We start from the raw sequence: 27,357 nt of genomic DNA, 5'->3' as shown, positions 1-27,357 counted from the left end.
AGATTGTCAATTTATTTCGGTAACCATAAACTGTGAGATGAAGGCAGATGTCAGTCTGTGGCCCCTAAGGACCAACTGGACAAAACTTTTTGTACACAGCATAGAACATTCTGATGGGTGGTCTTATAGAAGTACATATTTTGGCACAAGTGAACCTTATTTCAAATCTATATACCTGTCTCTGAACACAGTAAATATATGATCTATAATAGCACAATACTACCGTACAAATAAACACAGGTAGAACCTCTTTAGTCCAGGACCCTTGGGACCTGACTGGTGCCAGCCGAGAGAATTTGCCAAACCATGGGAAGTCAATATTGTCTAGCAGCATTACCAATACTTTCACTTCCTACTGGGCTCGAGAACACATTCAGATTAGTGTAAATTAGAGCCAAATAACAGCACAGAACACTCGGAGTCAGGACTGGTAGCTGTAAACAAACTTTATGGGACTTCAGGAAACTTGGCTACACCCTTGGTAAGTGGTCATCCAGCTTCCTAAAATCATGCCAAATTATGGATGTTGCTGGATAAGAGAGTTCAAAATAAGAGAGGTTCAATCTGTATTTAACTTCTTCTTCATTAACATTATTTCTTCATGCATCTTGATTATTGAATGTCAGTATGGCTCAAGTTGGTAGCATTGTGATGTTTAAAGCTGTGTTTCCTAAACTATGTTCCACAGAACACTGGTGTTCCGTGAACAACTCAGATGTGCTGCAAGTGTTTGCATTTGGTTTTACTAACAGAAAATATATGCTGTCAGTGTCTTTTTCCAATGTTACTTCTTCACTGCTACGACACCTGATTCAATTACTTCATTCTGGCTTTGCTGTATAAATTGCCATTTTGTTTTGTTTTTTACTTTGTTTTTTACTTTTACTGTCAACAATCCTTTAGGGAAAGAAAGTTGTCATAGATGTTCTACACAAAAATATTGTTTGGTGTTCTGCTGTCTCCAAAAGTTTAAGAAACACTGGTCTGAAGCCATTTGAGACTACATGCAAATCCCAGGATTCACAGCTGTTACTGCATTGTCCAGTAACAGGCTAAGGGGAGAACCCACCACTGTTAAAAACACCAGCCTTAAGAAAAGACATGAAATTATGCAGTGCTTATTTTTTTTTGAAAAAACAAGAAGTCCTGTGGCACCTTACAGACAAACAGATTTTTTGGAGCATAAGCTTTTGTGGGCAAAGACCCCCTTCATCAGATGCTTAATGTTCCAAAAAACCTGTTAGTCTGTAAGGTGCCACAGGATTTCTCATCATTTTTGTGGATACAGAGTAACACGGCTATCCCTCTGATACTTGTTCTATTGGGGCACCCACTTCTGATGGAATTTCACGCCACATCTGCAACATAGTAAGAGATGGCTCTGAAATTGTTAAGACACCAGAGGAATGTTCTTGTATTCAAAGCTATGCCTACTCATTGCACACATAGTATTTAGCCCACTTTCCAAAATCACTATGCTACCAGGACCAAGTCATTGTTTGCAGAACAACTTGGGAAATATAAAAATAACATGTTGACCACACACTAGTTTTAAGGGAAATGTGCTTTTTCCTTTAGCAGTAAGGGTGGGGGAAGCGTACTTTGATAAGTATTCCCTGGAAAGTATTGTAATCACAATTCCTAGGAATCTCTCAAAATTCTACCCTATTATTACGCACAGATGCTGAAATACAATATGCCTGTTCGCACATTGCTTACCTGGTTGGAACTGCTTGATCCTTTGGTGGCTACTGCTGGAACTTGTCCCGTTGCTGGCTGATGCTCCGCCGGTCTCTGAGCTGGTGCGAGGGAATTGGTCATAAGAACGTGCTGAGCAGTTGTGACAGTAACATCTGCCTGAGTAGGGGGTTCAGCAGCCATATGCTGACCAGCTGTTCCCTGACTCATCTCAGTTGCTGGTGTTGGGAGAGTCATCATGTACGTCACTGTAGCCATGGTAGTTTTCTCCCTGGCAGCTATGGGAGGAGGCTGGTGTCTGTCATCAACTGTGCTGGCAGGAAGATGCAGCTTCTCTAAAGGGATAGGATGCTTATCCACAGATATGCAACTCGGAAGGTGGGGCTTGTCTATAGGCACATCTGCTGTGGATGGTTCCTGGCCCACTAAAGCACCCGTATGAAGAGGAGTCTGCTCCCAGTCCCCAGGGCCACCAGGATGGGAAGGAAAGTGGTCCTTGTCCCCCACTGTTCCAGTATGGAAGTTAGAGTGGATCCAGTCTACCTTTGTACCACTGTGCAGGTCCCCAGGCATGCTGGGATGCAGATGGGGCTGGTCCCTGTTTCCAGGTGCACTGGTGTGTAGATGGTTCAGGTCCCCAGACGTCCTAGTGAGGTCCTGGTTTCCAGGTGCCCCACTCTGGAGTTGATCTCCAGGTGCCCCACTCTGGAAGTGGATTTGGTTCCCAGAAACACCAGTATACAGGTGGAGCTTGTCTGGAGCAGCCCCAGCAGTGAGGTGGAGCTTTTCTAGAGCAATACCAGGGTCAGTCTCGCCGTAATTTGTGGAGTCAGAATATGCATCTCCTGGTTTCTTCTGGGACTGAGCAGATGCTTGCTGTGCAGACTCAGCTAATGCTAGGGCCAGCATGCGTGCTGCGTTTTTCGGAGGAGGAGGAGGGATAAGAGACACAGAACTGACAGGAACAGGATCCTGGGGGGAGTCGAGGGCAACTGCTCCTAATGAGGGGGAAAATCGAGAGAGAGAGATTGGTTACTCTGTAAGGATAGTGACTGAAGCCTACAGACCACTGTAAAAATAGCAGCTTTTCACAGTAGCATTTCCTGGAGGTGAAATACCGTTTCTTCCGTCCTACATGCAAATGTTGCTGAATAGTACAGCGGTTCAGCACGAAAACCACACTGTGCTTGTCTAAAGGTTCCTCTTGCATGTCTAGAGAGGTAGGAAGTAGATAAGGCAGAGAATGAGATTCCCTTATAACCAATTTTGACCACAGGCTTTGGGCTGCAAAAAGACCCTTCTTCAAGTACTGGAATTTTTTTTTTTTTATTTTCCATTAAGAGTGTCTGAGGTGGTCAAACCACTTATTAACTGATATGCAAGGATAGGGTACAGACTGTTGCATTTTATGAAAGGATGAAAAAAAAAGGGGAAGTACATAAGGTATTGTGGAAAGTATCCAAGAATTGTGTAATGGAGGGAAATGGCAGAGAGGTTTCTATGGAGACCTTAGCAACCTCCACCACCCTGCAAGACATGCCCTCTGCGTCAGGATTGGAACTGAGGTGTATTCCCCTCTCCTAAAGGCACGTAGAGAAGTTTCTGGGAGCAGATCCCTTTGGAACTTAAGGAAAGAATGGAGGAAAACGCACTGTACCTGGCTGTGTGTGTCCAGAAGGTACAGTCTTATTCTGACTGCTTGGCATGGGTCGCTCCCCTTCTTCCTGTGACTCTGGCTTGGCAGCGGTCGGCTGGATCCACACTTCTCGGTGGCATTCCTCCCCTGCTGCTATCTCGCTGGCTTGCAGGGGCAAGGACATCTTCTGGGTGGGGGACCTGTTTGTGACTTCGTCAACACTCGTGCTTTTGCTCTGGTGGGCAGAAGCGGCACTCTCTGCAGTGCCAGACATCCCTTCGGATGCTTGGCTGGGTGGCATAAAAGAAACGGGCTCTGACAGAGTCCCCAGCGGAGACTGGGTTGGTTTTCGTACCATCTTAGGTGAGAAGACATGGATTTTCGATGCCTTCTCCTCAGTTGGGCTCAGGTCCAGAGTGAAGAAGGGACTCATTTTCTCTTGGAATGGGGAGACTGGTTCAGAACTTGTGGCACTGCCAGGGGTCTGGCTTTGGCTGCCAGACTCCACGTCCTTCTTAGGTACACTTGGCTTGTCCTTGTTAAAACCCAAGGACTCCAACAGGGAGATACTGCTGTCCAAGCACTCCGACTCTGCCTTGGGAGGACTGCACTGAAAAGACATAGGGTCAAAATCCAGGCTAGCTACTCCAATGTCTGGTGGGCTCAGGTCAACCTCTTCAGCTGACCTAGGAGAGATGAGGGCAGGAACATGAATCAGCCCCTCCTCCCCATCACCCTCATTGTCATGGGGCAGGTTATCATAAGAATTGCAGCGGTTCATGGTCCCCAGGAGCTCCCCATTGAAGGAAGCAGACAGCGCATCACTACTGGACCTGGGTCTTCTGGGCCGGAACAGTTTAGATTCACCTAGCAACAAGGAGACGGATAAACATTAATAGGGCACTAGATAAACGTGCACTAAAATGATACGAGACCACGACTCACTAGCTGCTGCTGTTGAATTAGTTTAAAACCGCACAATGGGGCACTGAGCTCAACTGTGGCCTCTTGAAACTAACATTACACATTCAGAGAGGTAGCCGTGTTAGTCTGTAGCTCCACAAATAGCAAGCAGTCCTGTAGCACCTTAAAGACTAACATTTATTTATTAGGTAATAAGGTCATTGCCTAATGAATAAATGTATTAGTCTTTAAGGTATTACAGGACTGCTCGTTGTTTGTAAAGTAATACAATTAACAAAAAAAAACAGAAATCCAACTTGGTTTAAAAGGAGTTTGGACAGCTAATGTACATGAACTTGGAATTGCTTGCTAGGCTAAAGAAACAGTTGATAAAACTAGTTCAATTTTGTTTGCCTAGATGATATAAAATGACTCAAATACACCAATTACATTTGAAACAGGGTTAATAAATGCAGTCCGAGTCCCACTGTGGTCCACTATTCATACAATAGTGAATGTCAAACATAATACCAAACCAAACCGGTATTGATTAAAGCAGGTGTAACTATTTGACACTATAAGGAAAACAGTACACAGTAGATCTCTAAAGGGCACTGCATTCATCCATGGTACTATGTGAATGCACAAGCATAGTCACAAGCAGATCTAGTCAATTAAGCATTTATGCATATCTTTATTTGGTTATATAATTGAGAAAGCCCGATGACCTGTAGCTCCTCCAGTTATGCTTACATTGAGCAATGCAATTCAGACAGGGATCTGGTTGGTCAGTATTCATATGCTTAAGAGATTTTTGCTAATAAAAAGAGGATTAGTCTTTCTCCTTCACCTGACGCTCAGTGGGGAGCGGCAGTAAAATATCCTTAGATTTAAAATGCTTATTAAATTTTGCTAAAGGCCAGACAGATGTCATGTTTACTAGATAGTTTGGCTTTGTTTTCCAGTCTTGTGGTTGGGGTTCATTTAGAAATGCTATTATGTGGTCAATAAATGCATTATGTTATATTTACTATACACTGACTGCTCTATGTCTTTCTCTCTTTTTGAAAAATAGAATAAGGCATGGGCTACGCTACAAGCTTTACCTCACTACCTGCCAACACCGCACTTTTGCTAGGGGAGTAGGGGAATGAAAGAAGCTGGGATAAGGAATGTCAGTAGTAGTACAGTGTTGCTGGTCTACCTCAGAATTGTCCCAAGGAGCAAATGCCTACTGTTACAAGTCCTTATATAATGGTGGGGTAGTTTTACGTTGCGTATACGTTTCCAGGAAAAGCTAGGTCTCTGCAAGCTAATTTCAGCTTTGACCTACAGGGGACTTGCCTGACTCTTATAGCAATGTAGATTCCAGGCAAATTACCTGAACCTTGCTCTGAATTTAATGTGTTCTTTCTTACACCCTGTTACTGCAGTGAAGTAGAAGAGGAATGCAGCTGGACTTTGACACCATCTGTGTTTCAACTAGGGTTTATGAAACTCATCACACCATCATGTAAAAGTCTGCTTTGCAACATTCAGCTCCAAATCCTGCCTCTCTTCTCAAGCAAAAAACCAAAATTCCCACTGACCTCAGTCACTCTGGATTGACACCATAAAATTGCTGGCATGCTACTGCTTATGCATTACGTGCACTAACAAAGATTAACACTGAAACATGAGTATAGTGCAGTGGTTCACAATTAGCCCAGGGCCCACACAGCCTCAAACACACAACTGTGACCCAACTGTGTGCTGCCCTCCCATGTGCAGCCGGCTCTGGGGGATCACTGGACATAGCAGCTGGGGGAGGCATATTGTGGTTCTCCCTCTGAAGCCCAGGTAACACTCTGGGATGCATGGTAAATAGACTGAGAACCCCTGGCATATAGTGACACTGTTTGGCAATAGATACATGGATTCCAAGGCTAGAAAAGACCATTCCAATCATCTAGTCTCAGCTCCTGTACAACAGGCCACAGAGATTCCCCACCAGTACATCTCACAGAACAGTGCTTCTTCACCAGGGCATATAGCAACTCAAGTAGAGATTTGCCTGGTTTTACAAGAGGTTACATAAAATGCAGTAGCGAAGTTATTAGAAGCTAATATTTAACCTATTTATACTGGTCTAGCTACTAGGCACTGAAATGTAAGTTCAATATTTATAGTCCAATTTATTTATTTCATAATCATGGTGAAAATAAGCAATTTGTCAGCCATAGCTGTGACACTTGTATTTCTGTGTCTTCTTTTGTTAGCAAACCGTTGTTAACTGAGGGAAAACTCGCAACTCCTGAAAGGGGTACCGTAGTCTGAAAAGGTGGAGGACCATGGTCATAGGCATTTGTGTGGTTACTGGCTATTTATAAAACAGATTTTACAGGAGAAGCCATAGCACTTAGCCCTACAAACTGACACCTACTTTATGAAGTGTTGTAACATTCTCAGGGTCTATAGAAATACCCCACTGCCTTCCACACCTTGTGAGCCAGTTGTTTTTCCATCTTACCATCAACAGCATGCAAGGAAGTGAGAGACTCTTCACTTTTAGCTGAGCGCAGGGTCCCACTGTCTCCTCTCCCACCTACAGAAACAAATGCAAAAGAAGCTTTTCAGAATCTGACACGTGCTCATGACATGACGGCGGATGGGTTTCTGCCAGCTATGCCACTAGCTTGCGTATAAGCAGCTTTTCTACTCCCCTACTCATTCGCACAAAAGCTTCAGTCTACAACTCTTAGTATATTGTGATCTGGGCTATAATTAGGCACTTCCACAGTGTCTTCCATTAAAACAGACCTTTATGCACACAAGTGATTTAACGAAGCTGTTGCGGGTGAGAGGTGCTACAAATGGAGAAGCTGATGATAGGCTGTTAATCTCTGCAGACTGATGGGTTGGGGAAGCAAACTGGCCACAGCTCCTCAGCACTGGCTCCTTTTGGGAGAGGGTGCAGCTCACTTGAATCTGAACAGGGAGGAATGGGTAAGGACCCCCATACAAGTTACCTTGACAGGGATAATGGCAATATAACATAGTGATCCACTGCTGTAATTCAGAGTACTCTGGGGGCAGCTCTAACTTGCATCCTCTATCAGTGGTTTCACAGGCCAGTCCAGTGACTGAGCATCACTGGAAGCCCTCACCTCTAGCATCATGGCAGCCTCCGTGTAACTGAAGGGTGCCCCTCTGATGGCTATATCAGTTTTTAGGATTGCTTTGTGGTGGCAGAATAATGCAAAGGGAGAGGAGAACACATGCTGCATATTTTGTGGGCATAGAAAAAGCATTAATTTTAACACTGGAGTACTGGGCAAGACGAGATATTTTTGAATCCATTGTGCCATGAAATATACAAGGGTTCTCTAATACAGCCAAGTTAAGACTGTTGTCCCCTCTCTCTAATTTCATTTTATACTAAAGAAAATTGTAAATGATTCAAAGTTACCGAAAAGTGGAAGGCAGTATTTTAAGAGAATCTAGAGAGATCTACTAGATGAGCATACATGAAAAGGGGGTTGTGAGTAAGGGAGAGACACACAACATTACACACAGTCCCAGAGAAACTAAGGGTTTGTCTGCACAGGGACTTTTTTGGGCATTACTACCCTGGTATAACTACAAGAACATGAACTCCCTGTGTGGACTTCCTTCTTCTGGAGTGAGGGACCTTTCCCAGTTTAGCTTGCAATGCTTCTAAAGAGACACAAGCTAAATACACTCTGCTTCTGTTACTACTCTGATTCCGGCGTAAGTGCTATAGCAGTGTACTATGGTCAGTAAATCTGCCATTATCACTGAGCTGTCAGTCCTGAATATTGCATCAAACCCTTGCTTTTGTAACACGACAGCCTTGGAGGAAGACTGACCCTGGATTTAAAAGTGTGACCTTCTACTGCCTCAGTTAATGAACACAGAGTCCATTAAAGACATGCTGTAGCAGACTCAAACTTCTCCTCCTGGATTAAGCACTAGATGGGAACAGAGAGGCACACAGAGTGTGGATTCTTTCCCCGGCAGCACCCTGTTTGGTAGAAACAAAGGGCACCCTGCTCACCTGCCAGTGCTATGGCTTTCATTTCTGAGGGCTCACTTGGGTTGCGCTGCAGTTTCCTCTTGGAGACAGAAGAGGATTTTCCCAAGTTGAAGAAGGAGCGCCAGCTGCCAACGGGGGATTTCTTCATCTTGCTGGCCGGTCTTTTTCTGGAGCAAAACAGCAGAAAGGGGGTTGCATTCAGAACACTGACTGATTTCCTCTGAACCCAGCCTGCTGGCTTTGGCAGAGAAACATGGGTGGCAGGTGAACTCACCCTTGGAGAAGGCTCACCTTGGCCCCTACCCCTCTGCCTAATACCCCACCTCTTCTGCCCTCCCCTGCTCCCTGCCAGAGCCTGGAACATACCTGCAGCCACCCCTCCCCCCCAGCATGGGGAGGCTGGGCAGTGCGGTGCATCCCCAGCCACTGGCACAAAGGGAACAACAGAGCAGACAAGAAGGGTGGGGGCAGGGACACATCAGGCTGTTGCCTACAACACCCACCACCCATGCAAAGAACCTGATGCTGAAACAAGCCTGAGAAAACTAGCCATGGCCGTTTCAGCTGCAGAGGATATTCACGCTCCTCTACCTAAAAAGTTCTAGTCTTGGAATCGTGGGGTCAGTTCCATTGACCTAAACTGAACTGCCGTACCAAGGACATCCATTTCCTTCTTGCAGCAGGGCATTTGGAATTTTTAAGGCCCCAGGCCTGAACAGCACACACAGTCTGAACCAAGAATACCTCTTATTTTATAGGCCATTGTACCCCCCTCCCTCAATTATAAACTAAAGATATCAGAATTGCTGATGCAGGTAAGGAATGGGGGAATTTCATGCATTCTGCAAAAACAACTTGACCCCACACTGCAACTTCTACGTCTCCATGTACATGTGGGTGCTTACACATATCTCTGGAGGGAGGGACTTGCATGGCCAACTTAACCGAGTCACTGAATGTGCATGCACATATGTCTGAGGGTAAAGTCAGTCAGCTGAGTATTGCTGCATCCTGATGGATACAGAACAACCCAATCCCCCTGCAGGGGTGGAACACTGGCTATGTTTCCTGCATGTAAGGAAGTCTTGCTGAGAGAAGAGGACCGACTGTCATCTTTGAAAGCCTGTTGAAACAATGACGGGAAGTAAAAGCCTTTACCTTTCAGATGGAAAGTCTATGACGGTGTGGAACTTCCCCTGTAATGCAGCAGGGCCTTCTCCCACTTCAATGTATTTACTGTCCGCCATGATAGGGGAGTTGATCTGGGCTTGTGTCCTTGCTTGTGCCTCCTCCAGGGTGAGCAGCTTAGTGGAGGGAGAGGACACCAGCAATGATTTAGGCCGGGATAAGGAAGTGTGACCTGTAAATGAAAACCAGCAACAAGGAAGAGAATCAGAGAGGAGCAGCAGGAAAAGTCAGGCTCATGGATAGGATGTAGCATTTCCTGAGCCCAGGCCTGCTGATGGGGAGGAGGGGCAAGGGTGCCAATTTCCCCGGGGACTGGTAGAGACGGGTGGCAATAGTCTCAAGTTGCAGTAAGGGAGAACAAGGTTGGATATTAGAAAAAATTATTTCCCCAGGAGGGAGATGAAGCACTGGAATGCGCTACCGAGGGAGGTGATGGACTCTCGAACCCTACGGCTTTTAAGTCCCAGCAGCTACGTCTACACGTGCCCCAAACTTCGAAATGGCCATGCAAATGGCCATTTCGAAGTTTACTAATGAAGCGCTGAAATGCATATTCAGCGCTTCATTAGCATGCGGGCGGCAGCGGCGCTTCGAAATTGACGAGCCTTGCCGCCGCGCGGCGCGTCCAGACGGGGCTCCTTTTCGAAAGGACGCCGCCTACTTCGAAGTCCCCTTATTCCCATGAGCTCACGTCAAGCTAATACACGTCAAGGTAATACTGATTACCATCTCTCCTGAACTGTAACTAAAGTCTCTGTCTAAAGTCAATGAAGTACTGTGTAAGCAGTTACCAGTATTAATTTTACAGGCTAAACAAATGAGTAATGCTTTAATTGTTCCAGTGCTCTGTACAATATGGTAGAGTTCACTGTTACACCCTCCATACTCAGGAGGTGCCTCATAGTTTCATTCCATAGGTCAGTGATGCTCAACCTTTCCAAACGCTGTACTGAGTCCCTTTCAGAAGTCCAATTTGAGCTCCAGGTGCTGGGGATTGGGCTTGGGTTTCAGCTTGTATCTTAAGCTCCACCAGGGCCCCTTCTTGTCACTTCCTAATTCTGGTCCTACACTTGAGACACACCCGAGCCCATCCCACGACAATCCCATGCTGAGAAACTCTGACAGAGGACACAGAGAAATCATTGTACCAACTCTTAGTTTGTACTGACTTTGCTAATGCTTTTTGGATAGCTTGTTGTACAACTGGGCAAGTATCTCGATCTAGATGTACCCTGAAGGTGATGTACCATTGCCATAGGTAGGAATGGCCACGAGATACAAGACTATGGGTGTAGCTAATGAATAGGGAGCTATACTTATGAATGCCTGCAGGCTCCATGTAAAATGGATCCTGTAGCATGTAAGACTGAAAATGTTTATCAAAAGTGGAGCCAAAAATTTTAAATTTTCAGTCCTGAAGTGGCCCCATGATTGAAGGTGCTGAATACCTTCACTTCCCACTACTGTCAGTGGGCTCTACGGTTGCTCAGTATGCTGGGGTGCCACACTTTCAGCAAGTAAACTGGGGAGCGCTGGCTTCACTGGCAGGAGAATGTGCCACACTGCACAAGCCGGTGCTGCAAAGACCACTGGAAGGGATGAGTGAGCAGGAGTGAAAGCTTGTAATAAAGACCCTTAAAGATTGTCTTCGACCTCCCACAAGGGAAAAGCTACAACTGTGGGGAGACAAATCTTTGTGAATCGCAGGAGTACAGAGCAGTAATTGCTGATGTCAAATTATTGGGCCCGAATCTCCAGAGTACCCTTGATTCCTAATGGGAGAGGAAGGTTGCCAAGATCCCCCAAACTCAGGCCACATTTATCAGTTTTAGGCACCCAGCCCTGAAAATTTGTGGCCTTTTGTCTTTACTGTAAACGCTATTCCAGATTTCCACTGGCCAGCCTAAAGTTTTTGCTAAACTTTGCTCCCAGACGTGGTGCAAATAACCCTCAGGAAACGTACATACCGGCCCCGTCTCGTATGACTGAGCTGAGTTTGGAGCTGAAGAGGACATCAACATTATTCAGGATGAACTCCACCACCACTGACTGGATTCGTACCTCCATGAAGGCAGCTGTTCCACTGAAGCAGGCAGACTCTATCTGCTTTGACCTAAGGGAAAGGGGGGCAGATCAAACGTCTATGATAAAAAGGAGAGACTGCACATGTAATTTCACCTTGGATAGAGGATCACTGCACACAGTGACTTGCACTGCTGGGACAAGCTATATAACCACTGAGGCTAGGCTCCATAGTGGGCCCAGATAGCGCATTAAGGGCCAATTTCTTGGCTGGGATAACTCCCCTGAAGTCCATGTGTCCCTAGAGAAGGTAGGAGAAGCTGCTGAAGTCCACATTAGCTGAGTGACACAGCTGCATGTGGAAGAATTATCTATTTTGTGTCCTTCCCTCTATGCGCATTTGCAGTTGACAACACATTTACATTAACAAGTGCACTGTAGCCTTTCCAATGACTTCTTCCCCACTAGCCAGAAACATCTCCAACTAGCCCTTCCCAGAAAGAACCCCAACATTCAAAAAGCAGCCTCAACCATGAGAAACTGCCTCGTGCTCATGAGTGGCTCCGTGACACGTATCTCAGAATGGTAACTGGGCAGTCCAGAAAATAAAACACTACAGCAAGAAGAGGAAGGGGTTTTTATAGTAGTTTTGAAATTAGTGATTGCATTGTTAGAGTATCATGTGAAATGAGAGATTTCAGAGGGCAAAATTTATTTTCAAGGTTAGCAAGAGCATTTCCATATATTTGAAACCTACCAGGGATGCTGCTGCAACTTGTGGCTTGAAGCAGTTCCCTCAATTTACAGGGTTTATTGTTTAGCTCAATGGCTTCAGCAGCATGTCCATGATAAAAAATTGTTCCAGAGGCACTGAAACCTACTAGCCATATGTATTCCTGTCAGATTACACAGACTGCTGCAATGGGATGTCAGTGGTGCCACAGAATGGAACCACTTTTCCTGCATGACTAAAGAAGATACAGGTTGAAATTCTCTAAGCCAGCACCCTTGGGACCTGACTGGTGCCAGATGAGAGAAGTTGATGGACTACAGGAGGTCAATATTGTCTAGCAGCGTTGCAAACACTTCCATGGCTTACTGGGCTCTGAGAAGACATTTCAGGGTACACTACAGCTAAACAACAGCACAGAACACTGAGCCAGGACTGGGGGATGAAAACAAACTTTATGGGACCATAGGAAAATTGGCCACACCTGTGATAAGTGGTCACCCGGCTAATGAAAATTATGCCAGATGAGAGTTACAGATTAGAGAGTTTCACTCTGCAGTATCCACCTCTAGCTGGGGGAGAGGAAAAATATGTCAGTGAAGAGGAAAAATGTGCCTGATCCTCCACTTATTTACAATGTGAGGGAGGAGTAATTCTGTCAGTTAAGGGAGTTACAATGGTGAAACCAGTCCAGTGGGCCAGTTCAGCAAATACCATAGCTCCATGCAATCAATAGGAAGATGCTACTTACACCAGTGGAGCACCTGGGCCAACATGCTCCAATCTGCCCAATCTCAAAGCACTTTCTGCAGTAAGTCTCCCACTGAAAAACCAATAGGAGCTTTGCCTGAGTAAGAACTGCAGCATCAAGGCCAGAGAAGTTTTTAGCCTTTTTTTTTTCTGGATGCTGACATTTACCATCCTCTTGAGAACACAGAATGACATGATCTCAGCAGGCAATATTTGCACAGAGGAACAACTGCAACACATGTTTAAAACATAAGGATCACAGAAAATCCAACAGAAGTACCTTAGAAGGTTTGGTGCCCAGACAATTGCTAAGTTCTTGGTGTGCATATTTGTGATGGAGCTATAATCAGCTAGGTGAGCCAAGTGCCTCATTAGGAACTCCAGAGTTCTGAAAAACGAGGAAGAAATGCAAAAATCTGTTATCTGCCTAGCAAACCTTCAATACGTAGGAACACACCTTGCTGCAATCGGCAGTACACAAAAACACCACTTATTGATTTGTATTTGCTTGCCTGCCAAAGCAGGAGTGGTGTGTCCTAAGCAAGGCAAAAATGTTGCCATGGATAGATAATCACAACAGGGTCTTCTGAGCATCAGGGTCTGAGCGTCCAGCTGAAGAGAGACAAACGCACTCCACGTTGGCAAAAAAGTACCTGCAACTCCGCTAGCTCAACAGGCTGTAGAACCCACCTGTGACTCAGGAAGTTCATGACTTGGCTGCTCTGCCTCATTGTTCTGCCACAGGTATAAAACATTTGCTCTAACTGATCAAGCAGTGCCTGGGTCTGTTACCTTCTTGGGCACGCTGCAAAACTTCTCTCTGGCTTTGGGCAAGAGGGTTATTTTATTCTCCTCTTATATAAGATGAAAGAAGGTTTTATTTAGGCACCAAAAGGAGATTCTGGTGAGAGGCTGCTTTGAAAATCCCTCCATAAAGTTTTGTATGGTGTATTCTAGTTTGTGGGATGGAGGCCTGCAGACATATATATTTATGCATCTAAATAAGATACAGGGTGAAATCTTCCAAGCTAGTATTCACACACTCAGAGACCATTACTTTTCAGCAGCACAGACCATAAGCTCCCCTTGGAATTTTCAGGTGTTAACTGTATTTACTACATCCCACATGGGGACCGGGGGGGTCCTTGCTGCTTGGTGTAGTGAATGTATAGCTGATAGGGGGTACTGATATGTGGCTACCCAGTTAAGTCAGATCTGTTACTTAGCAGCAACAGTAAACTTTAGCAGGAGAGTGCATCGCTAGCCCAGAGCAGAATTTCAAGTCTCCAGAGACCTGTCTGTCTTCATTTCCTCCCTACTCTGCACCCTGCTCGACACCACTGCTGGTTTCTCTTTGCATGTGTGCTCTGTGCAGAGACAAAGCCTTATGCTAACAAGTCTACATTTATTGGAAATGAAGTGGACAAAACCTCACAAGACTTACACTGTGCTCCCGCAGCCTGTGCTGCCAAGCGCCACAATCAGCAGCCTGGAAACTCGTGTTTGGCTGAAGACTATTAGAAGAATAAAAACGTTCTTTTCTTCCAAAAAGGCCGTGCAGCCAAGCCTCAGGAATGTTCCGGAGGAAACCTCATGTGAACCACCATTTCTGCCCTATCACCACTAGAGGGAGGGCTTGCAGCAGAGTTAGCCCATTTGAAATGTGATGGGTCTCACGCCTCTCTCATGCAGGGTTATCATCTTTGTCCTGAGAAGGCGGCTGATCTTTTACAATCATACACTGGGGCAGACACAGCAACGACAGAAGTGTCACCAGCAACAGCTTAAATAAATGAGCAGGGCTGGAAAGACACTTGCTTTGGATTGATGGGGATTTCCTAAAGGGATTTTCAGGGGAGGTTTTAATTACAGAGCTACATTCCCTATGTCTTCACAATGCAGATGGGATCAGGTGGCAATGTGAAAGCCCAGGCACTGAGATGGGTCAAAGCTAGAACCTCACATCCAACCCACTATTAATTTCAGTGTGAAGGGAGGAAGGGAAACGCTCTGATTTGAATCTAGCCAAAATTGCTCTACCTGCTCTGATACAGAGTCAGATCCAGAACGAGAGGGGGGCTGCTTCCTGGCACAGGCCAGGTCTATGCCAGACTGAAAAGTCGATCTAAGATACGCAGTTCCAGCTACAGCAATTGCACAGCTAGAATCAACATATTCTAGACCAGTTTTTCTGGCTATCCACATAGACAGAAGTTGACAGGAGAAACTCTCCTGTTGACCTCTCACACTCCTCACGAGAATGAGGAGTGCCAGGGCTGACTGCTGAGCCCTGATGGTTTGATTTAGCACATCCCCACTAGGTATGTTAAATTGAATCCCAGAAAAATCAACCCTGAAGGAGTTCATCCTCCAGTAAGTATAGACATATCCTCAGCTGTAGCTGAAATTCCACAAGAACATTTTGGTGACATCAGATCTGAACCTGTGCCCTCCACTAATCTAGATTTGAACCGCCAATTTGGCTATTCCTCAACGTAACTCAGCAGGAGAAACATGCAAAGAGCATGTTGAAAAAGGACAAGCCTGCAAGCTGTATCCCAGCTACTGGGGTACATAAGGAAAGTAAACCACAAAAGAGGCACAGAACAGAAGAAACCGTGAAGGCCTAAAGTGGTATACGGTTGTCCTGCAACGGTAAAAGTATTTAGGGCAGTGAGGAACAACCAAGATTAGTGAGTGGGCCATGAGTGGCCCTCCATCTCAGTGGGCCACATGAGCAGGAGTGGGCAACCTGCGACCTACTGGTGTTCCACGTGCAACTTGCACATCCCTCCTCTGCCCCCCATCCCACACACTGCGGTTCCTCACCTTCCTACTCCTCTCCAGCACTTTCTGAGTGCCATGAATCTGCTGATTCGCATTTCGTCCTGGTTCCTTCCCCTCCCTCTCAGAGCTGGAACAGCCACAAACAGCTGTTCCAGCTCTGGGATGGAGGGAGAGGAGCAGGGACAGAAAGCGAATCAGCCAATTCATGGTGCTCCAAAGTGCTGGGATGTAGAAAGAGGAGTAGAAAGTGTGGGGGTCCAATGTCCCAGTACTCGAGAAGCATGTGGGGGAGGGAGTCAGCCAGAGGATGCACAGGCAGCAGGTGAAGCCCCAGTGGCCTGCTTTATTGTGCACTAACATAACAGCAACTACTAGACAGACCATACTGCCCACCCAGCCAACAGGACAGAGCAACTTGCCCCAGTAAAATAAGCATGGTCCAGCCAATTTACTGTGCCCTGGGAGGGCATCTGAGACGCTCAAGAAGTCTCCAGCGAAATTCACTAATGCTACTTCTCTTTCTTTAACACCAGGGGGAGAGCAGCTCCTCTCTGCTATCAGCAGAACACCTTCCCTCTCAATCCTTCTGCCACAGCTGCACTCAGGGCAATTTATACTAATATTACTGCAGTGCTACCTTTTGATGTGCTTTCAGGTGCTGCATGTTCATCTGCATCACCAGACTGTCCAGGGTTTGGCCAACAAAACATGAAAGTTCTGACTCTCCTGCTACTTGCTTCATTTCTCTCCCTTGATGTTCTTTCAACCTATGGGTCTTTGCTCTCATTAAAAAGATCCTGTGAAAAGTCTCACCGCCCATCTGTCCTCTCCATAATGAGACTGGACTACCTGGATGTGACAGGGCCCTGTATTTACCCCTTCCCAGCATACTGTAGACGTAAGTCAGTATGTGTTGTTACTCATCTAATTAAAATGCAAGTCCACATTATGCAGTCAGAAATCCTTCCAAGCTTGTCCAACTATGTGATATATGCATGAAGAATGCTGCTTTCTTAGGCAGGGGATAGCAGAAAGCACACAACATCAGCATGCCTTTCCTAGCTCATGATTGTGTAATGGGAAGATTTCCCCTGCTCCAAATAAATGACACCCTTGTGCTATAGCCTAAGTTCCAATATTTAGCAGAACCTGATTTTGGTTTAATCTCCACTTGTGGCCTTCCTCCTAAAGAGCCTGAGGAAGGAGAGCTGGGGCCCTGGTGCACTGTCAGAGTGGCACAAGGAATGAAAGGTGTAATGGGGCAAAGCGACACACCCTAACCTGTAGTGCGGCGGGGGCAGTTGCTGGATGACGTCATGAATTTTAACCAAGCGTTCTTCATCTGTAGCAGCAGACACAGCGTCCTGGAACAAAACAGTATATTAAGAAACTGACACAAGGCATTTGCTAGTGCAAGTTAAACAGCTGTCTGCTGGTATTCAGACGTTTGCTAGTGCAAATTTAGACACGTAGGATCAGCAGGGCCAACAGCAACTATGGGCCTCAGGACAAGGTGGGAGGGGGACCTGGCTCCATTCTGCAGAAAGGGGAAGGGCCTAGCACAGTTAGCGGCACCGGGCTACCCTCTCCCGCTTCTCCCCAGAGCTCTGCAGAGCAGCACAGCAGCATTGCTGCAGCATTTCAAAGGGGCCCAAAGCTCTGGCCACTGTCTAATACCAGACCTTGGGGCAACTGTCCCTTTCGTCTCATCTCCCACCCCATCAACAGGCCTGTGTAGGATTTACCTTTCCACCTCTGTATTCAGGCTGCCCCCTCCACTACGTTATCTGCGTACTGAGGAGTTGGGCCTGCATACAACTAATGTCAAAGGCGTGAGTCCACGAAGGTGGCCCAAGAGCCATAGGTTCTGCCTGCATGGCGCAGAACTCTTTGTGCTGCAGGGGTGGTGACATTCATCCCAAAGGATGGCAGCAGCAGCAGACGTTCCCATCAGATCCCTCCCTTCTTGGCTGCACTACTGGTGGCATCTTTAGTATCTGCTGGGAACTCAAATGCTGAGGGGACTCACACAGTCATTGTAACTGCCCACATGCCTCCACGGCTAGGGCAGCAAGTCTAGAGCAGCGTATTGTGCCCTGGTGCACTGCACGCAAATCTCAGTAACGGCAACATCTGAGGCCACATCTACATTACCTGGAAGATTGACCCACTCAGGGTTGATCTTCCGGGGTTTGATTTCTCAAGCCTCGTAGGGATGCACAAAATCGACCTATCAGAGTTGGCAGTCGACCCCTGTATTCCTTGCTATCGTGAGGACTAAGGAAGGTCAATGGGAGAGTTTCTCCTGCAGACCTCCCTCAGGGAGGATGGCCATGTAAGTTGATTGCAGATAAATTGATTCTAGGGAGGCAACTGATGTAGCTAGAATTGCGTATCTGCAGTTGACTTACCTGCCTACTGCAGACCAATGCTAAGGATACTGTGATCCCACAAAGTCAGATATGAGCACAGCTCCTGGTAGGGGTGCAGTAGCGGTATGGTTGAGGAGCATGCCCAAAGAGGATCTGGCCTGGCCTGAGCCAATGCTTCTGAGGAACCATTTTTAAACATAAAGGGAAAGAAAGATCTTCAACAAGACCCATTTCAGAATCAATCTTATATGATGCCTATTACCAAGCTTTACATAACAGGTGGCTCTGTCATTCCTGTTGATCAAACCCACAGCAAAGATACCCTCAATCAGTTTGTACTTACTGAGAACTTCTCATACAGCTGATATGTAAGCAGAGGGTTGGGGAGCTCACGGAAGTAGAGCTTACAGAGGGAGCCCACACAATGGATATCTTGAATGTAAATGTCTTTAGTCAAGTCTGGGATCTGCTCAGAGTCAAACTCGTGGCTAGAGATGAGAAAGACAGAGGGTCAGCGGATGGGGAAGGAAGATGGATCAAAACCAAAAACAAATTACAGTGAAAGGAACACGAGAGCGTGGCTCACAGGAAGCAATAAATGACTTAGAGCCAAAACCAAAGAAGTCACATTTATGCTGTTGTGAGCTCACGTCTTTCCAGAATGGGACAGTTTATTATGAGGCATCATCAGTTGGGTTTGCAGCTCACTGGTTAGCTGAGAAATCAGATTTCCTGCTACAGGGCACATGCCCTTATATTTTAAGTGTATATTCTCAACACTGTTGCGGGAAATTTACAGCAGTGATTGTGACTGAGATCTGCCTAGATAAACTGTCCCCATGGGCCAAAATGAAAACTTTACCCTTTTTTAAATTTCAAAGGCCAGGAAACTGAAATTTTAAGCAATAGTGACCATCAGGGCCTATCAACAGCTGCTGTATGTCAAAACTACTGTGTGCAGAAATTCCTTGGATGCAAGCTAGAAATCCCAGCAAGAACAAACTGAGCCAGGAACCACATGAAGAAAACCCATGTGCATTCCCTTGGTTTTCACAGAGAGAGGGAAAGAGAGAGAGAAACCCAAAGCGCAAATGTTTATGAAATGAAAGCTGTACTCAGAGGGCCAAAGCTGGCAAATCTTGCTTTCCACTGGAATACGTGCATGGAAATTCCTGTTTCCAATTAGCCAGGGACCAGCATAGTGAGTCAGGGCACTGGGAGTGGTGAGCAGATGAGGCTCACTTCTCCACAAGATGTCTATGGAACTAGTCATCTCCTATGTAGCAGCTAGCCATGTCTATACTGTAACAGTGCAGTTATGCTATCATTCTGGTTTGTAACATGTAGGGGAGAGAAACCAAGCTGAATGCTGAGGTCTGAGGTAAAACACTGCTCTTACTCTGTAAAAAGACTGCCTTGCTCTGGTTTAGCTTACAAGTTTAATTTAGCTTACAAAGGGGCTGAATGAAATTTGAACATGACATTCATTCCAGAATAAACAGTCCAAACACAGAGGTATTTGGGAACACCTGTTCCTGAATAACTGCCGCTGTAGACAAGCTCTGTGGGGAGGAAACTGGGAGAATTTTAAGCTACTATTTAGAAGTGAAATTGGAATGGGGTGAAAGCAAAAGAGAACGAGTTCCTCCAGTTAGCAATTCCACTGCAAGATTGCAGGTTTTTTGCCCATCACAGATGTGCTGATGGTATCCTAGAAAGACAGACAACATCTGAATATTGTCAAGCCCTCATTGACTGGAAAACCCGCTCTGGGATAAAATAAAGTGGGAATTTAAACTGACATAGTTGCAACTGATGCAAAGCTATGAGGACACACTTATTTCAGATTATCAAAACAAAAAGCAGTCAAGTAGTACTTTAAAGACGAGCAAAATAGTTTATTAGGTGAGCTTTCGTGGGACAGACCCACTTCTTCAGACCAGAGCCAGACCAGAACAGACTCAATATTTAAGGCACAGAGAGTCTGTTCCGGTCTGGTTATGGTCTGAAGAAGTGGGTCTGTCCCATGAAAGCTCACCTAATAAACTATTTTGCTCGCCTTTAAAGTGCTACTTGACTGCTTTTTGTTTTGATAGTGTATAGACTAGCACGGCTCCCTCTCTGTTTTTATTTCAGACTAAGTCAGCCAGAAACAGGGTTAAAATATGCTGTTCTTAAAATGAAGTAAAGGCATACACACAGTGGGTTTGTACCAGTTTAATAAACTGGTTTAAAGAGTGACTTATGTTATAGCCAGCAATGTTCTGTCAAATAGACAGTCATTTCACTTAACCTTTGTGAAAAAGAGACAGGTGGGATTTTAAATGTTACGGAGCTACAGCATACTGGGTCACGAAGCAGCCATGAGCCCTGGCAAATTGACATGACAGTTTCTTCCCATCTGTTCTCCAAGACGCCCACCATTTGTATCATGAAACTAGGATTCTGAAACCAGAGCATTTAAATTATCATGTGCTGGGACTCATCAGATACAAGACAATCATACCGTAGCTTCTGGATATTGGACGCAATTCCTGACAGACGGTATATTCCATCCACAATGCCATGTTTCTCAATAAATTCAGTGCAGCTCTTGAGGACCTGGGGAACTAAAAAGAGAAAAGGGGCCAGTGTTCAGTGGACCATGTTACAGAGGGCCTGGGATCCTGCCAGATTGCATGAGCTAAACATAGATGGGCTGCTTCCCTAGTTGCTACTTGGATGGGAACAAAGGGAATCCTAGATTGTATAGGAAATCCTCCTGGTAACTGGCAACAGGCACACTTTCTTGGAAGTCAGGAATGCAGAATACTATTAGGGGGAACTGTGGCGCAAGAGACTCCATTTTTCAAATGAGATACGAAACAGGTTCTCCCCAATTGTGATTGCTGAACATCTATAACGTTACAAACGAGTGGTGGCATTACCTTCCCTATCCTAGCCAATCTGAAACTGAGCCATTGCATTCTGTCTATTCTTAATTTTTTCTGCAGCTTCGATTCAATATGGTCATCTTCTCCTCTGCCTGGTTTAAGCTGTTGCACACTGTTGAAGGAATACCATGCTGTATCTCAGGTTATGTCTACACAGCAGCATTTTTTCAAAATAAGCTATTCTGGAAGAGATCTTCCGGAATAGCTTATTTCAAAATAACGCTGATACACACAAAATGCATTTCAAAACAGCCATCAGCTATTTTGAAATAGAGCATCCATACACAATAGAGCCTATTTTGAAACAGAGCCATTGGATTCACTATGGCTTATTTCAAAATAGTTGCTATTCCCTGTGTACACAGCCCCTATCTCAAAATAGGCGCTATTCCTCATACTATGAGGATTACCTATTTTGAAATAAGCCAACCACTATTTCAATATTATTGTGTTATGTAGATTCGGGTGAGCAAAATATTTTAAGGGAGGGCATGGCATGATTGGCTGCTGGGTCTCAGGCTCATTCATCTTATTAAAAATGTTGAAATATGTTACTGTTTTATATCTGTGTACTCACATTTATATATCGATTGATGAAGATTTTACATTCTACGTTCTTACACACGCCAAAAGGGGTTTTTTTTTCATATGAACCTAACTGAAATTTTCCATTGGTTTGAATTAAATTAGACAGGTTGCAGGGCCCTGCTAATTGCAGGGATGGAAAGTAGGGTCCAACATAAAATGTTTGCTCACCCCTGGTGTAGACACAAGTGAAGTTATTATGAAATAGCATCCATTATTTTGAAATAACTGTGCTGTGTACACATACCCTCAGTTAACTTGCATTTTTGTGATTGGCAATTTGATCTGCGTGTGCGCTGGGCACAGATGTAGCTGAGCATCTCTGGGGTTAGAAAACTCTGTGACACAACGCACCCACAGAACTGCAGGGTAAAACTGGGTACAAAGACTGACCCAGGCGTGGCTAGACTGAAAATCAGACTCAGTAAGTTTAATTAAATTTACAGGAACATCTGGGGCACTTTACCAACCAGTTCTCTCCAGTTGGCTTCTCAATACAACTGAGCTTGTTCCGTGTGATCTAGTTATTCATCCCGATGGATTTAAGGGAGGAGCAAAACCGATCCTCTTTAACAGGGAGACAATGTGTGCCCAGGCAGGAAATTAGGATCAGACCCTTCTACGCATCATTAAGTCCGCATGGAAAAACTTTCTTGCCACAGCTCCTGCAATGATCTAGAAACGTTCTTACACAAAATGCCAACTCTTACCCATTTGCCATGTGACACAAACTGTGAATAGGCCACGTGGTAAATCCCTTTATGGCTACGTCTACACGTGAAGCCAACATCGAAATAGGCTATTTCGATGAATAACGTCTACACGTCCTCCAGGGCTGGCAACGTCGATGTTCAACTTCGACGTTGCGCGGCACCACGTCGAAATAGGCGCTGCGAGGGTACGTCTACACGCCAAAGTAGCACACATCGAAATAAGGGTGCCAGGCACAGCTGCAGACAGGGTCACAGGGTGGACTCAACAGCAAGCTGCTCCCTTAAAGCGCCCCTCCCAGACACAGTTGCACTAAACAACACAAGATACACAGAGCTGACAACTGGTTGCAGACCCTGTGCATGCAGCATGGATCCCCAGCTGCCGCAGCAGCAGCCAGAAACCCTGGGCTAAGGGCTGCTGCCCACGGTGACCGTAGAGCCCCGCAGGGGCTGGAGAGAGAGCATCTCTCAACCCCCCAGCTGATGGCCACCATGGAGGACCCGGCAATTTCGACGTTGCGGGACGCGGATTGTCTACACGGTCCCTACTTCGACGTTGAACGTCGAAGTAGGGCGCTATTCCGATCCCCTCATGAGGTTAGTGACTTCGACGTCTCGCCGCCTAACGTCGAAGTTAACTTCGAAATAGCGCCCGATGCGTGTAGCCGCGACGGGCGCTATGTCGAAGTTAGTGCCGCTACTTCGAAGTAGCGTGCATGTGTAGACACAGCTTATATCAGGCAATATATACCATCGGCTGGAAATACTGTTGAACTTAGATGCCCTATTTAGATGCCCTGTTCCTCCCTGCCCCATCCACTCTACTGCTGTTCTGCTTCATGTCAGGCACAGAAGCAGATGAGCAACCTGGTCAAGGAAAGGAGCAGACACTGTCAGCTTCTCCCTAGAGAGCCACAGATATAGCTTAGACTAATGTACCATGAAACACAGAACAGCCAGCCATTGGGTGTTTTGCCTTCCATGTTCACAGTATCTCAAGTTTCGAAGGGGTAGCCTTGTTAGTCTGGATCTGTAACAGCAACGAAGGGTCCTGCGGCACCTTATAGACTAATAGAAAAGTTTTGAGCATGAGCTTTCGTGAGCACAGACTCACTTCATCAGATGCTGGTCATGGAAATCTGAAGTCTGTGATCACGAAAGCTCATGCTCAAAACTTTTCTGTTAGTCCAGAAGGTGCCACAGGACCCTTCGTTGCTGTTACAGTATCTCAAGTTGTTTTTTAAAACACCATGCAGAGATTTTTGGGCAAAGAGGCCCCATCCTATACCAGAATGCCTTGGAAACAAAATCCTGCTTCATGGAGAAGGGCACTGACCAGAACTGGTTACCTCCTGCTCATACCTGTAAGCGCCGTGAGATCTTCCACTTCTACTGAAGGGCAACCAAGTGTAGTGGTTTGCTCCCTTCAGAGAAGCTGATTTTTCTCGTGTATCTCCAAGTTTGACCTCCCATAAAAAACTTACAAAAATGAGACAAAAATACCCAAGTGTCACAAAATACTGTATTCGCTTTCTGGTCAATATCACCCCTAATCTCTGGGCACCAGAACACCCCCCTTCAGAGGAACAACTCAAACACCTCACTGGCACTTACGGGTTGCTATACTTGATAATTGCTGTATTTAAGTATCTGCCTCTTGCAAGGCCTGGAGCACCTTGTGTATCTCCTGCTCCAGGATCAGGCATCCCATTTGCACTTCTCCCTCCCTTTTGCTGCCTGACCTTCCAAGCACTGAAATGTAGAAGCCTGGGACTGTGGAAACAAGGAGATCCCAGCATGTTTTATCATTGGGGTGACTCAAGAATTTTTCAGGTCACTCCTCAGCATCTCCCATTAGGTTTGAAAGTTTCAGAGCATCTCCTTGGGACTGAAAGATGAATCCCTCCCATCAGGATGAAGTGGAAGTTTTATAGTGCTCATTTTCAAGGGCATTTTAATTCATCTTGAAATCAGACCATTCATATTGCTCAAACCGCACTTTGGTTTCCCCTTCCAATCTTTCATAACCTTACCAGCCTTCTTTTTGTTGTTGTCATCAGGTGCTGTTTTCTCATGTGCTTTACTGGAAATCTGAATTATTTGTTCAGTCTAGGGAATGAGACCTTGTGATGGGGTTCAGGGGTCCCCCTGCACTGCACCCCGTCCGCTGGCAGGAGAGACTCTCACTCAGCAGGTACAATAGCAGGTTTATTAGGCAAGAGATGTCCAGTTTCTCACAGAAGCAACAGCATAGCAGCCAGAGACAGTCCTTCCAACCTCTCCTGGGGAGAAGACCCCGAGGGGTGCCCCTCTGGGGGGTAGCTTCCCCCTCCTCAGGCTGGCTGCCTTCCAGCTCTCCCTTTTCCTAGCCTCTAACTGCCACCCCCGATTCAAACCCCTCTCAGCTCCTCCCTGCTCTTTGTTCAGGCAGAGGTGTTACCTGCCAGTTGTAGCCCCAGGGTCATCCTTAGCCACTGGGAGCTGCTGCTTGCCTCTCACATCCAGCCTGACTCACACATGCACTCCCCACAGACCTCCTACCAAGTTTCCCTGCAGCAATGTCATTTTTGAAGTATTTCAACAATTAGGTGCACTACTGCACAAGCCAGTGCTTCTTGGCTGGCTAACGGACCATGTCACGCAGAACTGCAGCTGCTCAGCTGAATTCCACACGTAGCAAATGACTGTAAAAGTTAAATGATCACCCAGACAGGAACAGTGAACGCAACTAAACTGTTGCACACACCGTATCTAACTTTCTAAACAAACATTGTCAAACTGTGGCTGTCATCAAGTTCCATTACTGTCTACGAAGTTTAGCAAACAGCAATTAAAGAAAGAGCAAGATGGTAAGGCAGTGAGATGGGACATACAAACCAAAAATTGCCCTCAGTTAAAAGAACTCCAGTGTAAACAATGAGACTCCATAGGAACTCAGATACCTTTGGTAGACACATTTCCAACAGCTCTTGAAATACTACAGGCAATTTTACTCCTAATCCCCTGATCCCCACCCCCATCCCAAGCCCCAGGAGCCTGAGTCAGCTGGCAAGGGACAGCCAAGGGTTTGAAACTGCAACGTAAGCAAACCCAGACCTGTTAAGGGACCTACCACATACTTTAAAAAAACCCACTTCTCACTACTTCTTACTGCTGGTACTTTGTGTGCTTTTTCAGTGAAGTTGAATGAAGTTTTCTGCAAAATGCAGAATTTTAAAAGTCACCAAAAACCACAGACAAATTCTCTCACCCAATTATCACCATTCTGCATCCAGCTCTGCTTTTCAGCTGTTCAGAAATTTCCATTTCAGCAGCCTGTTTGTCCTCCCTTAAACCTGCCTCAAAGCTGTCCTTCCCAACTGACTGCGCAACTGCACGGGGATGGGGATACTCTTCTATAGCACGATGAGATTTGACAGTGTTGATGATTTCCTTTTTATTACCTCATCCGTGCAATCCAGAAAGTGGCCCGCAGGTGACATGTTACAAGCACGCAATCCCTTCCACCCCCCGTTCTTGCATATTCAAGTATGGAACTTAATTAGTCTCCTCCCACACTTCACTCCTACAGCCTCTCCCTAACATCCTTCCTCGAGCTACCAGCATTTAAAAATAAAGGATCAAGCCACAAACATGGACTTCCTTCAACATGCCACAGGGTTTGCAAGAAATGACCCATATCAAAAAATAAACATATTATGAATGAAGATGAAAGTCTACCACTTTGTCTACACGTCTAAAATTTAAGCACAGCTGCAGCAGTGCTTTGAAATGAAAGTATGGACACAGCAAGAGTGTCAGAAGGGAGCTCTCCCAACACTCCGTGTAAACTGCCTCCGCGAGGGAAGTAACTAACAGCTCTGGCAAGCCATCTACACAGGCATTTTACAGCACTGTAACTAGCTGCACTTGGGGCAAGGTGTGCTTTTTCACTTCTCTGAGCCAGAAAGTTGCAGCCCAGTCAAATGATGGTGTAGAATGAGCCTATGTCAACTTTTGAGAACTACACTACTTCCTGGCAATACATCTCTCTTATCTGACCGACTGACTTTTGTACTGTAGGTCTTAAGATAATGGCAAAGAAGGTTATTTTAAAAAAAAAAAAAAAGACAACTGTAAGAGCAGAGAAAGACTTCTGAATGGGATCAGCTTTCCACAAAAAAAATCTGCTTCAGGCCAGATTGTCTTTTAACCTACGGGCACTTTACTAGGATTGTGTAAAGGCAAAGTGCAACTCGCTCGGTTCTCTTAAGTAAAATGCCAGTGTAACTGCACCATTCAGGAAGGCACTTAACTGCATGCTTACATCCCACCAAAATTTGTCCTTACATGAGACCTGAGGCTCTGTCCAAACTAGAAAACTCATCCCACTTTAACTATGACAGTGCAGTAACAGATGCACCTTTTCCTGGCTCACAGCACGGATGCAATTATACCAGTACATTTTTTTTTTGTACAGGAAGGAAAATAACTGTACTGGTATATGGCATCTATCAACTGGTATAACTGTGCACGCACTAGATATTTTATCAGTATCACAGTTTTGTTTTTGTTTTTGTTTTTTTAACAATCACAGCTTTAACAGCAGTAGTTACACCAGTATAACTTTCGAGGATGGAACAGAGCTCAGTGTTCCCATGAACAGGTCACGAAAACTTAATGCATAAATAAATAAATAAATCTTTCTTCACATCTAAATACAGAAGATATATGAGCTGTTGCTGTACAGCATTAGATATTTCTTCCCATGTTTTTTATTCTCCTTGTGACAATGAAAATTAATTTCCATGCCCTGATGTCATTTACATAAGTAGGGCGTGAGAAATTTCTCTTATCAGTGCTATAACTTTCAGCTTCTCCAAAAGAGGTAGGCTGGAGAGGAGTGGAAAGAGTTTTCCTTTTCATAATTTTATGAGCTGTGTGTCTTTCTTGGTCCCCTTTCGTAAAGCTCAGAAGATACCCTCTCCCCACCCCAAGAGCAGTAAAGCTGCACAGGGGCCTGTT

General features: G+C 45.5%; 1 protein-coding gene across 9 annotated transcripts in view; it reads right to left on the bottom strand.

The window, feature by feature from the left end:
• Positions 1-27,357, bottom strand: part of ARHGAP32 (Rho GTPase activating protein 32) — a 407,411-nt gene that overhangs the window by 9,800 nt on the left and 370,254 nt on the right. For all 9 annotated transcript variants that reach the window (XM_074976799.1, XM_074976796.1, XM_074976797.1 and 6 more), the window contains 10 exons: positions 20,629-20,731; positions 18,466-18,610; positions 17,032-17,114; positions 13,244-13,351; positions 11,429-11,574; positions 9,432-9,633; positions 8,295-8,440; positions 6,747-6,821; positions 3,356-4,201; positions 1,720-2,696 (listed from right to left, as the gene is read on the bottom strand). In XM_074976799.1, the coding sequence (XP_074832900.1) occupies positions 1,720-2,696; positions 3,356-4,201; positions 6,747-6,821; positions 8,295-8,440; positions 9,432-9,633; positions 11,429-11,574; positions 13,244-13,351; positions 17,032-17,114; positions 18,466-18,610; positions 20,629-20,731 (2,831 nt within the window). The remainder of the gene's footprint in view (positions 1-1,719; positions 2,697-3,355; positions 4,202-6,746; positions 6,822-8,294; positions 8,441-9,431; positions 9,634-11,428; positions 11,575-13,243; positions 13,352-17,031; positions 17,115-18,465; positions 18,611-20,628; positions 20,732-27,357) is intronic.

Source organism: Carettochelys insculpta, chromosome 25 (assembly GCF_033958435.1).
Source record: "Carettochelys insculpta isolate YL-2023 chromosome 25, ASM3395843v1, whole genome shotgun sequence".
NCBI classification, from domain to species: domain Eukaryota; kingdom Metazoa; phylum Chordata; order Testudines; family Carettochelyidae; genus Carettochelys; species Carettochelys insculpta.
This window is presented reverse-complemented; position numbering and strand designations above follow the sequence as displayed.